Source organism: Moschus berezovskii, chromosome 20, assembly GCF_049115385.1.
Source record: "Moschus berezovskii isolate FMDL1 chromosome 20, NW_MosBer_1.0, whole genome shotgun sequence".
Classification (NCBI taxonomy): Eukaryota; Metazoa; Chordata; class Mammalia; order Artiodactyla; family Moschidae; genus Moschus; species Moschus berezovskii.
Genome location: NC_142479.1, coordinates 62,317,594 through 62,332,972, shown reverse-complemented (window position 1 = coordinate 62,332,972; position 15,379 = coordinate 62,317,594). Strand labels below are relative to the sequence as shown.

General features: G+C 54.5%; 2 protein-coding genes across 6 annotated transcripts; both read right to left on the bottom strand.

Moving 5' to 3' along the window:
- Positions 1-32: 32 nt before the first annotated feature.
- PYCR1 (pyrroline-5-carboxylate reductase 1) lies at positions 33-4,290 on the bottom strand. 4 transcript variants are annotated; one of them, XM_055408304.1, is made up of 8 exons: positions 4,231-4,290; positions 3,713-3,813; positions 3,391-3,461; positions 2,458-2,637; positions 1,994-2,215; positions 1,594-1,686; positions 1,281-1,444; positions 33-452 (listed from the first exon to the last, which is right to left on the bottom strand). In XM_055408304.1, exons 2-8 carry the CDS (start codon positions 3,777-3,779, stop codon positions 287-289), a joined length of 963 nt encoding a protein of 320 aa, XP_055264279.1. In that variant the 5' UTR covers positions 3,780-3,813; positions 4,231-4,290; the 3' UTR covers positions 33-286. The 4 variants fall into 4 exon arrangements, with proteins under 4 accessions (XP_055264279.1, XP_055264281.1, XP_055264280.1 ...); XM_055408306.1 differs by having other exon boundaries at positions 4,238-4,256; XM_055408305.2 differs by lacking the exon at positions 4,231-4,290 and adding an exon at positions 3,976-4,127.
- A 2,748-nt stretch (positions 4,291-7,038) lies between these two features.
- MYADML2 (myeloid associated differentiation marker like 2) lies at positions 7,039-9,324 on the bottom strand. 2 transcript variants are annotated; one of them, XM_088829245.1, is made up of 2 exons: positions 8,375-9,324; positions 7,039-7,450 (listed from the first exon to the last, which is right to left on the bottom strand). In XM_088829245.1, the coding sequence occupies exons 1-2, from the start codon at positions 9,147-9,149 to the stop codon at positions 7,437-7,439; spliced, it is 789 nt and encodes a 262-aa protein (XP_088685371.1). In that variant the 5' UTR covers positions 9,150-9,324; the 3' UTR covers positions 7,039-7,436. The 2 variants fall into 2 exon arrangements, with proteins under 2 accessions (XP_088685371.1, XP_055253906.1); XM_055397931.2 differs by having other exon boundaries at positions 7,056-9,324.
- Positions 9,325-15,379: the final 6,055 nt, after the last annotated feature.

Here is a 15,379-nt window from a genome sequence, read left to right as displayed (position 1 = left end):
TTTGGAGGAAGGTGGTCCTGACATGGTTTGGGGATGGATGAATCGGGAGGCTGAGGTCAGAGAATCCTTGTTTTGGACCAGGACACACTTGGGGGACCATGGAGGTTCCCACTGGGAGGTGATGTGTCCTGTCCCTGGCTATGACTTGTGGATCCGAGTGGACCAAACCATGGGCAGTGTGGATCAACGTGAGGACACCCTGTGCAGCCTGGGGCTAGATACTCCCAGTGCTAGAGCTGTGAGCCCAGGAGAAGGCAGAGAGTGGCCCACAGGCAGGCTGGACTCCTCAGTCCTTCTTGCCTGCTGGGGCCATGCTGCGGGGCAGCAGCTTGGAGTGGCCAGAAGGGGCCAGCAAGGCGCCGGGAGGGGAGTCCAGTTTCACCTTGTCCAGGATGGTTTTCTTGATGGCAGCTGGTGAGACCTTCTCCTGGTCGGCCATGGACTGCAGCTCTCTGGGGAGACAGTGAGGAGGGCTGAGTCCAGGGCCCCGCCTCCTTCCAAGCTCAGGGGCCCGAGGGAAGTGGGAGGAAGTCCATGGCTTCCAGCAGGGAGCTGCTGCGCTCTCACTTCTACGTCAGGGCCTTTGTCCCTGCAATGCCCTCTGCCAGCGACCCCTCCCCTACACTGCCATCCAGCTGCCGCTCACCCCATTCAGGTCAGTTCAGGGTCACCAAATCTACCAGCAGCACTGGAGACACGGAGCCCTCTCGGCCCTGAGCACGGGACACGGGCCTCAGCTGCCTCCCTTGCAGGCTGGCACCCAGAGGGCAGTGCTGTGTTCTAGCCTCAGTGTCAGACAGTGGTAGAGAAGCCTGGGGGCTTGGACTGGAGGGCAGGCGGGATGCTGAGAAACAGGCCTGTCCATCCTGCAGACCTGAACTTGCAACAGGGACTCTGAACCAAGATGCCACGCTGTGACATCCCCTGCTCTTTCAGCTTTCACTGATTGCACTCACGTCGTGCCAGTACCTCCTGAGCATCTCTCACTCTCCCCGCAAGGCCAAGAGGAGGGTGGTATCATCAGCCCCACAGAGATTTCCTCCTGGCCTGCCTCCCTGGCTTGGATGACCACCCCGGTCAAAAGGCCACAAGGGATGAAACAATGAGGAGCACAGCCTGGGCCTGGAAGGCAGCACCTCCTCACAAGATGATGGGGGATGGTGAGGGATGCTGTGCACTGCAACCCCAGGGCTCCCCGTGCCCTGCCCACTGCCAGGTCAAAGCTCGATAACCATCTGCTGAGCCAGTGACAGAGTGGATGGGCAGTGGCTGAGGCCCACCGTGTGCGGGTGCAGGAGGCCTCCACAGCATTGATGAGCAGGGAGCGAAAGCCCCCGCTCTCCAGCACATGCAAGGCGTGGATGGTGGCCCCGCCTGGTGAGCAGACGTTGTCCTTGAGTTGGCCTGGGTGCTGTTCAGAGTCCAGTAGCATCTTGGCAGCCCCCTAAAGCCAGAGAGAGGGGCTGAAGTTTGTGAGGGTACTGTCCCCCCATCCCAGCCACACCCACTGACTCACCACCCATCCGCCCCAATGCACCAGTCTTGGTCCTGGCAAGGAGTGGCCCCCACCAGAGGGTCAGAAAAAACACTAACCAGCAGAGCCTGGGCCCCGAGGCGAACTGCCAGGCGCCTTGGAAGTCCCATCTTCACACCTCCATCAGCCAATGCGTCCAGGGCTGTGAATGCCTGCAGGGAGAAAGCACTTAAGCTGCTGTCCCAGGCCCATTCCCATTTTCCTCTGGGCAGTGCTTAGAACAGCAACCCCAGGGAACCTCATGGCTCCCTGTGCCCTACCCACTGCCCGGCCAGAGCTCTATAAACATCTGCTGTGTGAATGACCGAGTTGGTGGGCATTGGTTGAGAACCACTGTGTGTGGTGTGTCTGCAGTGGCTCTGCCCGCAGGAGCCCAGAGCAAGGAGGGTGGAAGATGGGGAGACATGCCCTTAGGTCCTGGGAACCTCCTACTTGCCCCTGCCCCTCCCCAGTTCTCACATAGGCTGGACCACTGCCACTGAGCCCCGTGACAGCATCAATCAGGTCCTCCTCCACCTCCGTGCAGAAGCCCACGCTGCTCATGAGCTGCTCCAGGAGCCTGCCGTCCTCCACCTGGGCGTGGGTGCCTGTTGCATACACTGTGGCCCCTTCCCGCACCACAACGGGCGTGTTGGTCATGCAGCGGATGACTTTGGGAGCTGGCTGGAATGCTGTCAGCTTCTGGAGGAGAAACCAGCTGTGTGTCCATCCCGGCCTCTTGCCCTGCGGGCTGTGCTGGATGTGGGTGTGAACGTGCTCACCCAACTCACCCAACCGAACACTTCCTGAGTTCTATGGGCTGTACCCACTTCACAGGTTGGGGACCCTAGGTGTGGAGCAGGCCAGGACTCCTGAGCCTTCTGCAGCGCACACATCTGCCCCATCTCCAAACCCTCAAGCCAGCCTCGAGCCGCAGTGCCCACCTTCTCGATGGAGCTGATGGTAACACCGGCTGCACAGGACACCACGATGTGCCGAGCCTCAATGTCAGTGGCGATCTCATCCAGGATGAAGGGGATGATGTGTGGCTTCACGGCCAGGAAGAGCACATCGCTATGCTGCACGGTCTCCTTGTTGTGGGGCGTTAGGTTCACCCCCATCTTCTGCAGGGAGCGCCCAGGCAGGCTCAGCCTGTGATTCGTGGCTGGCTGGCCCCTGCAGTGTCCCCCCAGGCCAAAAGCCCCTCACGTAGCCCCTCATCATAGACGATTCTGGGAATGTCGGCATGGCAGGGCTAAGGGCTCAGGGTATGGGGCGCTGATGTTCTCTAACTGCCACTCCCATCCCAAGGTGAAGGAAGCATTTTGCTCTGAAAAGTAACCCTTTTGTGGGTGGAAAAGGGAAACTGCCCGCAGTCCAGGCCCACCCCACCTGGGTCTTCAGCCCCTAGACCCCTGCCCCGTGCCCTCCAGGTGTGAGTAGTGCTGTAGATAGTGGTCTTAAGCTGGGAACCTGCCAGTACCCTTGGAGCCCTCACTCAGCTATAGCAAACTGAAGCTGCGTTCAGCCCTTGGATGTCTGTCCTGGCCCCCACACTGTGACCCCTTGTGGGGGTTCCACTCAGGGAACCGCATTCCTGACCAGCACCCTTTCCCCACCAGCTGCACATGTGCCCATCACGCAGGTCCCAAGAGCCGAGGGAGGGAAGCCATCTACAGTCCAAGAGGCAGATTCTTTAAGATAGTCTTGCCCAGGGACCCTCTTCTCATTGGCGTAGGGGACTGCAGCATGGTGCTGCCCACTGGGGTCCCTACTCCTAGTCTTCCAGGGTCAAGGCTGTCACACACTGGCTTCCAGAAATACTGGCTAACCTCCAGAGGGACAGCCACCCAGTCACCCTCTAACTCTGCACCTACCCTGAGGGCAGAAACAGTGGCCAGGTCCATGTCTGGAGAACTGGCCATTATCTTGTGGGCAGCCACAACACCTGCAGGAGACAAGAGTCACTCCCTCAAGGCCAGGCCTGGCATCCCTCCCCCACATTCCCAGGAAGAACAGAAATCCCCCCACCCCAGAGTAAAACAGCAACCACTGCCTTATTCCAAATTTCCCAAGGCTACCGTTTCCCACAGGGCTCAAATGAGGCAAGTTATCCTGACTCCCTCTTCACCTCCCAGCCTGGGGAAGGGTAACCGGCCCACCCTCTTACGTTTGTCCTTTCCTGGCCATAGAGCCTACCTGCAGCTGTGAAGCCCTTGGCCAGGGCAAAGGCCAACTGACCAGCCCCGATGAAGCCCACGCTCATGGTGTCTGGAGGTCTGTGCCCACCGCCCTCTCAGCTGGAAGAACAACGCCGGACGATGGGGCAGAAGGGGCAGAATCCAGACCATGAAGTTAGGCGGACAGTGCCAGCTCTGGCCATTCCACCGCCAAAGGGAGTCCCCCCGCCCCCGCCCTATCTCAGCCGGTCTAACTCGCCCCTATCCCGGTGCCCCGCCCACCGCGGCTTCCCGATCGGTTCCCGAGGGTCCCGGACACAGGGAGCAGGGAGAGGCGCGCCCGCCTCCGGAAGAGGTCGGCAGCTGCTTGCGGTGGGGAGACGAATCATCTGCGCCCCGACGCACCCACGCCCGAATCCGCTCCCCACGCCCACACCTCCCCAGGCCGAAGGCGGGGGCGCGGACCCACATTTCCCTCCCGCTGTACCACCATCCGCCTAAGCCCGACTTCAGCCTGGCCCCCGATAACCCAGTTACCCCGTACGTGTCGCCCCCAGTCTGCAGCGCCGCGCCCGCCACGCGGCACTTACTCCCGGGGGCCCCACCCCCGCCGCCCCAGCCAATCCGCGGCGCGGCCGCCCTGGAGCCGGCCAATCCAGGGGCGCGGGAGGCGCCGCGGGGCCGTTGCATCATCCGCTCGCCCCGGACCCCCGCCCCCGCCCCCGCCCCCGCCCCCCAGGCCCAGTAGCCCCCGCGCTCCAGAGCCCGCACCCCACTACCCCCAGCCCGGGCTCTGGACCCTTACCCACCCGAACCCGGACCGCGCTTGGGGACCGAGAGCTGCGGCGGAGGGGCGGCAGGAGCCGGATTCTCAAAGAGCGGCCCTGGGCTTCGGCTCCCCTCGCGGGGCCCTGTAGTTTGAACACGGACGCGGCTCTCGCTCGCTGTGAATCCAGACATGTTATTAACTTCATCGTCGAGTATGGACGAGTACAACCAGATGGGATTTTTTCCTTTCTTTCTTGTAATGCTTTTTTTTATTTTTACTTGCTAGGCTTCTTGCTTTATTTTTGGGAAGGGGGGATTGAAAGCAATTTATCAAATAAGAACATTTAAGGTATAACACTATTTTGATACTGTATTTTGTCACTTAAATTTTTTTTTTTTTTCATTGTATCCGAAAGTGTGGAAACTGGAGAGACAGTCCGGGCTTTCTCATAATCTCAAAACTGGGAGGCACCTGGGAAGTCCAGGTCCCTTCCCCTGAGATCTGTACCCCTTCCTTCCCCACTACAGTTTCCCCTCTGTTAGTCTCAGGCTCAGGTGCCCTTTTAAAACCACATGGCCCTGGGGGTCACTGGCCTATTACCAACATGACCATCCCCAAACAGGCTCTCAGGGTGGGTAGTGGTCAGCCAGTAGATAGAGGAAAATGACCTCCTAATGGCCCAAGTTCCCACAGAGCACCCCATGTCTCTTGACATCTTGTCTGCAGGGTCCATGAAATCTTTTGGCCCTGGATTCTCAAAAGATTCTCAAAGGATCTCTAGTTATCTTTGTGAAGGACATGCTCGGGGCTCATTTGAACTGAGCCTGCTTTTGGGGTTCAGAATAGTCTGGAGTCCCAGTCAGCAGCAAAGTTAAGAGCAAAAGTAAGAAGTAATCCTCATTGACAGGGGAGGGGATGAGCTGCTTTTTTTTTGGTTCTGTATCTTAAATGATGACAAGCAGTTCTGAAATGTAATTTCAGTGTATTTGGATGTTTGTGTCCCAGAAAGCAGGGCTGTGAGTTCTTGACATAATAATGACCAACACCAACACCACCAGACCACTGTGCAGTGAGCTCGTGTACACAGCAGATGTTCAGGCCTCCTTGTGTTTATTGTGGCCTTCAGTCCTCACCCTCTGAGGGAGGAGCTGTTGTAAGTTCCGGTCCAAAATGGATTGCTCAGGGAGTGACCCAGACTCAAACGCATAGATGCAAAGCCAGGGGTCCTACCATGTTTTGACTGTATGTTATTAGAGAGGGGACCTCCCAGGTGGCTCAGTGGGTAAAGAATTGTGCCTGCAATGCAAGCGACCCAGGTTTGATCCTGGGTATGGGAGATCCCGTGGAGGAAGGCATGGCAACCCCCTCCAGTATTCTTGCCTGGAGAATTCTATGGCTAGAGGAGCCTAGTGGGCTACAGTCCATGGGGTTGCAAAGAGTCAGACGTGACTGAAATGACTTAGCACCCACGCGTGCACATATAATCAGAGAACAAGAGTCCATCCTTTAAAAAGTATTGTTTTTCACATGACAACAACAAATAACTCCTTCCTCCAAAAAGCAAGAGTCCTCTGATCCAAGGAGTGAATATCATGAGGACATTCCCCAGTGCAGCCTCCTAGGAGACAGAGGACATCTGCTACGCTTGTCTTGAGCCCTGGAACCCCTCTCCTCCTCCATCTCCCCGCTCAGGACCCTTGAAATTTAGAGTGGATGGAGCTTTGGGGGCAGAAGACCACAGGGCAGTGAACAAACGGGACGTGTGACAGATAACTCATTTTAGAAACTGGGTTAGAAAAGGAAGGAAAACTGTTAAGGCCTCCCTGTGGGCTGGGAAGGGTGTGGCCTGTAGGCGCCTTTGTCACCTGGTAACACGCTGGTGGCTCAGAGGTTAAAGCGTCTGCCTCTAATGCAGGAGACCCGGGTTCGATCCCTGGGTCAGGAAGACCCCCTGGAGAAGGAAACGGTAACCCACTCTAGTATTCTTGGCTGGAGAATCCCATGGACGTAGGCTACAGTCCACGGGGTCTCAAAGAGTCGGACATGACTGAGCGACGGAACGGAACACGCTCCCAACCCCCACCCTCCTTAGTCAGCGGGGCCATCAGGACACCCTGGGACACAGGGGCTCCTGCCCCCTCCTGGATCTGCTGCTGAACTCGGCCCTCTGCAGGTGAAGGACCCCTGTGCATGTGCCCTCCCTGGTGGGCAGACAGGCCATGTCTCTCTCACTGTGCATGGTGCCAGCACAGGGAGCCCTCAGACCCTGTGCCTAAAAGCTGCTTGGGCTCTGCTGTCACGAGTGTAGTGCCCCCTCTGCCACTGCCATGCCCAGGACCCCTGGGAACCCAAGTGGTGGTGGTGAGTGCTGAGAACTCCCCACCCCCATCTTCCCCTTGTGTTCACCCCCTACTTCCTGAGAAGGCTGCCCCTCCCATCCAGTATCCCAGCACCCGCCCCCCCACCCCCACCCCACCACGGCTGCCTCCTTCCTCAGCCAGGTCTAGTTTAGGCTCTCCTCTGGGAACATTCTGGCAGATGGCCCAGGAGGTACAGGTGGCCACCACCCCCTCTGGCCACCACCCCCTTAGCAGAAACTACTCAGTGCAAATCAGCATTGGTGTTTATTTCCTGCTCAAGGCCATGGGCCAGGCTATGGGCTGAGCAGCTACTGTGCTTGGGCAGCTAGTGGTCTGCTCCAAGCTGGCCCAGTCTGGACTCTTGAGTGGGAGAAGCTGGCTGGAGTGTGGAGAGCAGTGGCCCCAGCAGGCCCTGGTGGTCAGCGACCAGGCAAAGGAACTCTTGAGCGGAGGTCGTTAGTCTGTGAGCACCAGGGGTTGCCTGGTATCCAGGTTTGTGTCTCAGTGGCTGCACCAAGCTGGTCCTCCTCTGGATCAGGGCTGCCCCAGGCCAGGCCCCCCAGGTCCTTGGCAGGTTTGGCAGGAGCTGCTACTTCGGTGTAGACGCTGGGGGCTCAGTGGTGACTCCCTGGTGGGTGAGAGAACCCAGTGTCTTCCTAGCATGCTGTGCCCTGAGCAGTGTTGCTGGCCCCATAGGCCCCTCCAAGCCTGCGCTGTTTCTAGCTTGCTGAGTCTGCCCTATGTGACCACTCTAGAGTCCTTGCTCGGCTTCCAAGGCTGTGGCCACCAGAGATGGGCAAGGCGGGGTCCTAGTTCTCGGCTTCTTCTCCTCATGCGGGCACAGATACCCCAGCAGGAGGAGGGCATCTGCCTGGATCTTTCCAGGGTTCCAGAATCTGCCCCCCCAAGGCCAGAGGAAGCGCTGGCTTCCCACACCCTCTGCTTAGGTGACTCAACCCAGATGTGGTCTCTAAACACTGATGGGATTTTGGGCCAACTTTGTAATCCTGGTCTCAAGGTCCCCATTTGCATAGTGGGTCATAGCAGAGTACCTGCTTCAAAGGCTTCTCATGTGTTACAGGGGTCAGCACTGAGGGCGGGCGTGCTGGGAAATGGAGAGAGATGGAAAGAGAGGAGAGACAGAGAGACGGAGAGACAGAGTGGGAGTTGCCTGGTGAGACTCCTCCCCCGTGACCTGTTCATGGCCTCCTGGCCTCCCTGCCCCTCTGTCCCCTCTCTGTGCCTCCCTGAGCTGCACCGCTGAGCACTTCCAGAAGCCCAGGCATGGTTCTCTTGGCTGCCTCCCTCCAAGTCATCCTCACGGGTCTGGGTTCACCTGGGTCCTCTCATGATGCCTGAGCCCCTGGAGAGCAGAGGTGGGTGGGCTGCTGCCACCTGTTATGCTAGAAGGTGGGCACGAAGCGGATCCTCTGGGAGTAGGCCAGGTCGGCGACATAGAGGAGCAGGTTGACATAAGTGAAGGTGGCCACCACCAGCTGGCTGTCCCAGGGGCAGCTGCCCCTTGGGCAGTCGGGGGGCCGCCCAGGCTCACCGTACTTGGGGTCGAAGCAGAAGACGGGCCAGATCACTGCAGCGCTGAGGTAGAGGAGCACGGCCAGGAAGGTGTACACCACCACCACACGGTCGAAGGGGCAGCCCAGGCCCCCCGTGTGGCCCAGCACACTCAGGACCACCACCGCCACCGTGGCCAGGAAGCAAAGGCTGTAGACAGCCACACACCATTGGGTGGCCACATAGCGCCCATAGCGGCTATCATGGACCAGCGCCCCGAATATGATGCAGGCTACGAAGGCCTGGACGATCTTGAGGAGGCCTGACACTGTGGCCATGTAGCTGGCTACCTGGCCTGGCCGGGCCCGGGTCAGGGCCACCTCCGTAGCGTAGGCCAGGAAGAGGAGCCCGGCGAAGACGCTGGCTGCCAGGCGGAAGTTCCTGGCCGTGCAGCCTTCGGGCTCGGGTGGACACTCCAGCCGGGTGAAGTACAGTGGGTAGATGACTGCCGCTGTAGCAGACAGCAGTGTGGCGAGCATGGCGAAGGACGCCGTGAAGTTTCCCCAGGATAGGCGCAGACAGCCGTGTAGCCGGGTGAACTCACAGGCCACCACCAGGACGGACAGCGCGAAGCAGAAGCCCCAGGCCGCCACGCAGAAGGTGCCCTGGACGCCTGAGAAGCCGCCCCGGTGGGCCACCAGGCTGAAGGTGGTGCAGCCGAAGACCAGCTGCAGCACGCGGGCAGTGCCCACGGGAGACGTCACAGCACCCAGGTGCAGGTAGCCGCCCCCGGGGGGCTCCATGGTGCTGCCCATGTGGCCGGCCGCGTCCTTGCCTCGCACAGTGCCCGGAAACCCTGGGGTCTCTCTCGGCTCCGTCTCCTGCGGCAGTAGCAGGTGCCGGCAGCCTGCAGTGGCGGTCACGCCGCCGGTGACATTGCAGCAGAGCAGCCTCTCTGCCGCCTGTGTGTGTGTGTCGGGGAGGGGGGGCGGCCCCCCCAGCGCTATAAATAGGCGACCGGGATCAGAGCCCCGGAATAGCAGCCTGAGTGCCTGTCCCCATCCTAGAGGGACATTTGACCCTTGCGTCCCGCCAAGCCCCAGCCATTAACCCCTTGGCCGCTGGCACCGCCTCCATCTCTGAAGCACCTGCTTCTGTCGGTCAGTCAGCTCCACTGCCTGGGGGAGAGGGGGAGGGAAAAGAGCAGAAGGCGCCCCAGCTCGAGCAGCCTCGGGTGGCAGTGCTGGGGGAGGGGCACAGAGAGAAGAGGGCAGCAGCCACTCTGAGGCAGCTATCTATCTGGGAGGCCCGCGGGGCTTGGTTCAGAGCCAGGATGGTGTCAGGACCCCACTGTCCTCGTCCCTCAGCCCGCACTCAGCTCTGATTCCTGGGAGGTGGCGGGGAAGGGGAGTGGAGACCCTGAGACTCTGTGCCCTCCTTCCGAAGGTGCCCACCCTCATTCTCTTCACCCTGTCTTGGGGGCTGAGTTTTAGCTTTTATTTGTGGGGATTATAATGGAACTTTTTACTAGATCTTTCTAGTCATGTAAACTCCTAGGAAAAACTCAACTCTCCCATTTTTAGCCTAAAATATTAACAATAGGGACTTCCTTGGTGGTCCAGTGGCTAAGACTCTGTGGCCTCCTCAATGTAGGGGCCGGGGTTCGATCCCTGACCGGGGAACTAGATCCCACACACCACAGCCAAGAGTTCACGTGCCACAACTAAAGATCCGGCATGCCACAACCAGACCTAGGGCACCACAGCCAAATAAATAAGTGTTAAAATAAAATAAAATATTAAAAATATAGGAAATGTTTTTGAAAAGGAAAAAAAAATTTTGACCGTGAAAGTTTTTGTTCAGGCCCAATCAACACATGAAAAGTGTAATTAATTTGCCTACTATTCTATCACCTGGGTTCAGTTGCCCGAATATTGACTTTCTATTAGGTATTATAAGTTACCTAGAGATGATTCAAAGTATTAAGGAGAGGAATTACCTGGTGGTCAGCTGATTAGAACTTGGCACATCAACTCTTATGTCCCTGGCTTCAGTCCCTGGTTGGGGAATTAAATCCTGAAAGCCACTAGGTGTGGCCAATAAATAAATAAATAAAAATAAAGTGTACGAGAGGATGTGCATAATATTATGCCGTTTTATACAAGGGACATGGGTATCGGTGGATTTTGGTATCCTGGTGGTGGGAGTGGGGGGGCGCCTAGAACCTATCCCTTCTGACACGAGAGACAATTATAAGTATAGTCTTATGTGTATTTCCCCCAACATTTCATTTACAAAAGTTTCAGATTTATAGACGAGTTTCAAAATAGCACAATGAACACTCATATGTCTTTCACCCAGATTCAAGAATTATTAATATTTTGCCCTGTTCATGCTGTTTCTCCTCCTCCATTAATAATTAATAATAACATTAATTCTTGCAATGTGACAATTCTCCACTAGATACTTCCACGAACACCTAAGAGTGAGGCCATTCTCCTGCAGAACCTGAACTCAGTGGCCACACTTGGGAAATTGAAGAATGATCACCTAATATACAGTCATGGGCTTCCCTATTGGCTCAGTCGGTAAAGAATCTGCCTGCCATGCAGGAGACCTGGGTTTGATCCCTGGGTTGGGAAGATCCCCTGGAGGAGGAAATGGCAACCCCCTGCAGTATTCTTGCCTGGAGAATCCCCATGGACAGAGGAGCCTGATGGGCTACAGTCCATGGGGTTATGAAGAGTTGGATGTGACTGAGCAACTAAGCACATAATACACAGTCTTTCAGTTTTCCCCACCTGTCCTGAAAATACACCTTATAGCATTTAAAGTTTTTGTGCCAGGATTTAATTGGAATTATACATTGCATTTGGCCGTCATGTTTCTCACTTTCCTTTATTCTAGAATAGTCTCTCTCTTTTTTTAAATATTTCATAACACTGATTTTTTTAAAAATGTCCCAGCTGACAGCTTTATTGGTGGTCTTTCAGTGTGTTCTGTCTGTTTGCTCATGTTTAGATCCTGGCTAACTGCCCTTGGCAGGAAAACCATGTGGGAGATGTCACCTGTCAGGAGAATCACAATGGCTGTGCCTCCAGAGTAAGAAGTTTGACCATCTGGTTGGGGTGGTGTCCATGTCTTGTGCCCCTGTGACTCTCCCAGGCGTCCTGGCATCCCTTTATGCTTCTTGTGGGCAGTGTTCTCTATGAACACACACCCCCTTTAAAAGCAGAATTGTGCTGGTCATCTGACAACATGATTGTTGGCGATGTTTCCAGTGCAGTTAACATGACTGTAAACACAGGATTCCTGTTGCTGTTCGGAGGGTTTGCAGGCCCTCTGAGACAGTGTCTGGACAATGCAGTGGAGCATAGTGGGCAGTAAATTCTCAGCATGCAAATTTTATATGGAGCCCCTTAGGAAGGATAACCCACCTCCTCTCTCCAGGCATCCGCAGCAGGTGCTCCTGACCCTGGACAAGGGAATGAAGGGAGCACGGGGCCTTAGGCTTCAGGGGTGCAGACAAGCTACTTCCAGACGCTTCTGCCCCATGATCAGAGAAACCTGGAAGGAAGTCTTGCACAGAGCGGACAGTTTAGTTTATCTCAAACAGACATGTGCCAACTTCAGCCCAAGTTCACAGCTCAGCGAATCCTAACAGTGAACATGCCCACGTCTCTTGACCACACAAACCATCCTTGGGGCATCAGCCTTGCAGTGCTCTTGGCCCCTGCTTCCATTCCCTTCACACCCTCAACCAAAGGGGTTCAGGTTGTAGCACCTGAAGCCTTGGGCACTTTGGGGTGTCCCCGGGTGCTCAGGGATACCAGCAAACCTGTGCAGGTAGGAGGCAGCCTCTCAGGCGCCCTGTGGCCAGCGTGGCGGGGGAGACAGGCACCTGACAGTGGCCTTCTCCACCGGAAGTTGGTCCCCAGACACTGCACTGTGCCTCCATCTTTTGGCACAACGAAGCCTGGAAATCAAATTGAAAAATGGATTGACAAATGCTGGGCAGAGGCGAGCCACGACAACATGACCATCCTGGGAAGCCTGGCCGAGAAGCTCCCCTGAAAGTGCTTGGGGTCACCGGGTTCTGAGTGAGGATATGGAGCCCAGGTGAAGTAGCATCCTGGGTCCCGTGTCTGTGACTGTCCGGCAGTGCCCAGGAATGCCAACTAGTCCTCCACCTGGCCCCACTTGAAGTCCAGTTGGCCTTTTGGAGCCTGGAGTCTTTCATCTTGGCCTGACCAGGTGGAGCTGTGGCTGGTGTGGCTGGCCTGCAGGCCTGAACATGGCAGTGGGTGCTGTGCTGGGGATGGGGGTCAATGTGTGGGTGTGGAGGGGGAGACCTCAGTGAGGGAATCTCAGATGCCAGTCAAGCCAAAGTCAGCACCCTATGCTGGAACTCTCTGGGAAGCGAGGTGCCCACCTTTGGCATCCTTACTTTTCTTTTCCATGTGAAGAAACTGAAGCTGCTTGGCCTGAGCTGCCCAGCTTCCAGCAGCGACCCTGTCCTTGCATGGGTACGCCTAGAATTGCAGTCAGCCATCTGGCTTGGGCCCGCCAGGGAGCTATGTCCAGACTTGAATCCTCTCCTGGGCCCAGCTTTTTCAGACCCACTTAAGTGACTTCTGTGCCCATGTGTGGGCTTCCCAAGTGACTCAGGGGTTAAAGAACCTGCCTTCAATGCAGGAGATGTGGGTTCAATCCCTGAGTCAGGAAGATCCCCTGGAGGAAGGTATGGCAACCCACTCCAGTGTTCTTGCCTGGAAAATTCCATGGACAGAGGAGATTGGCAGGCCATAGTCCATAAGGTCACAAAGAGGTGGACTCAACAGAAGGGACTGAGCATGCCCGCACACATAAGCCCCTGGGTAGAGCTCTTCCAGGTCTATGTGGGTGGGGCCAGGCCCTCAATTTTCTCATGAAATCAAGTGCTGAAGAGACAGAAGAGACAGTGTGGAGGGGGATCTTCCCTGGTGCCTGTGTCCTTCCTGTTTCCCATGTTCTCAGTTATTATCAGCTCTTTCTATATAAAATAGATAAACAGCAAGGTCCTACTGTATAGCACAGGGGACTATATTCAATGTCCTGTAATAAACCATAATGGAAAAAGAATATGAAAAAGAATACATACAGTCATCAATACAGTATGGTACTGGCACAGAAACAGAAATACAGACCAATGGAACAAGATAGAAAGCCCAGAGGTAAAACCCAGGCACCCATAGGCACCTTATCTTTGACAAAGATGCAAGAATATACAATGGAGAAAGAACAGGCTTTTCAGTAAGTGGTGCTGGGAAAACTGGACAGTTATGCATAAAAGAATGAAATTAGAACACCTCCTATCACCATACACAAAAATAAACTCTAAATGGATTAAAGACCAGAAACTATACAACTCTTAGAAGAAAACATAGGCAGAACACTGCATGACATAAATCACAGCAAGATCCTCTATCACTCACCTCCTAGAGCAATGGAAATAAAAACAAAAATAAGCAAATGGGACTGAATTAAACTTGAAAGCTTTCGCACAGCAAAGGAAACTATAAACAAGGTGAAAAGACAACCCTCAGAATGGGAGGAAATAATATCACATGAAACAACTGAGGAAGGATTAATCTCCAAAATATACAAGCAGCTCCGTACCAGAAAAACAAACAACCCAGTCAAGAAGTGGGCAGAAGGGGCTTCCCTGGTGGCTCAGTGGTAAAGAATCTGCCTGCCAATGCAAGAGACAGATTCGATCCCTGATCTGGGAGGATTCCACATGCCGCAGAGCAATAAAGGCTGTGTGCCACAACTATTGAACCTGTGCTCTAGAGCCCACATACCCTAGAGCCCACACTCCACGACAAGAAACCACACCAGTGAGAAGCCCGTGCAGTGCAACTAGAGAGTAGCCCCCCTTGCAGCGACTAAAGAGGAGCCTGTGCAGAAACGAAGACTCAGCACAGACAAAAGTAAACAAACAAATAAAATTATTTTTTTAAGTGGCAAAAGACCTAAACAGACATTTCTCCTAAGAAGGCATACAGATGGCTAATAAACACACGCAAAGATGCTCAACCTCGCTCATTATTAGAGAAATGCAAATCAAAACTACGATGATGACGTATCACCTCACACCAGTCAGAATGGCCATCATCAAAAAATCTACAAACAATCAATGCTGGAGAGAGTGTGGAGAAAAGGGAATCCTCTTGCACTGTTGGTGGAAATGCAAATTGATATAGCCACTATGGAGAACGGTATAGAGATTCCTTAAAAATACTAGGAATAAAGCTACCGTATGACCCAACAATCCTGCTACTGGGCCTGTACCTTCAGGAAATGATAATTGAAAAAGACAGGTACCCCAGTGTTCATTGCAGCTATGACATGGAAGCAACCTAGATATCCATTCAAAGATAAGTGGATAAAGAAGCAGTGGTACATATACACAGTGCAATATCACTCAGCCATAAAAAGGAATGCATTTGACTCAGTTCTGATAAGGTGGATGAACCTATGCATATATATGGAATCTGGAAAGGTGGTATTGATGAACCCTTCTGTAGAGCAGCAATGGAAACACAGACGTAGAGGACAGAATTACAAACACGGGGGAAGGAGAAGGTGGGACAAATGGAAAGAGTAGCTTTCAAATGTATACATAACCATATATAAAATTAGGTCGCCAGTGGAAATTTGCTGTATGATGTAGGGAGCTCAAATCTGGTGTTCTGTGACAACCTAGAGGGGTGTGAGGTGGGAGGGAGGTTCAGAAGGGAGGGGACATACATATACCTATGGCTGATTCATGTTGGTATATAGTAGAACCCAATAGACTATTTTAAGCAATTATCCTCAAATTAAAAGTAAATAAAAAGGAATACATACATAAATGTATAACTGAATCACTTTACTGTACACCAGAAACTAACACAACATTGTAGATCAACTATATTTCAATTAAAAAAAAGTATCAGCTCCTTTTCTGAAAGAGGCCTTGAGAATCTGAGAACAAATCACAGCAAAGTCATCTTTCTTTGCT

What these genes read in the sequence shown, in the direction of transcription:
- MYADML2 (XM_055397931.2), bottom strand. Translation starts at nt 9,149, where the DNA reads ATGGGCAGCACCATGGAGCCCCCCGGGGGCGGCTACCTGCACCTGGGT.
- PYCR1 (XM_055408304.1), bottom strand. Translation starts at nt 3,779, where the DNA reads ATGAGCGTGGGCTTCATCGGGGCTGGTCAGTTGGCCTTTGCCCTGGCC. An exon ending in GTGGCAGTGGTCCAGCCTAT is followed by an intron (nt 1,687 to 1,993) that starts GTGAGAACTGGG and finishes TTCTCCCTGCAG; the next exon opens with GCATTCACAGCCCTGGACGC. An exon ending in TCGGGGCCCAGGCTCTGCTG is followed by an intron (nt 1,445 to 1,593) that starts GTTAGTGTTTTT and finishes CTCTGGCTTTAG; the next exon opens with GGGGCTGCCAAGATGCTACT.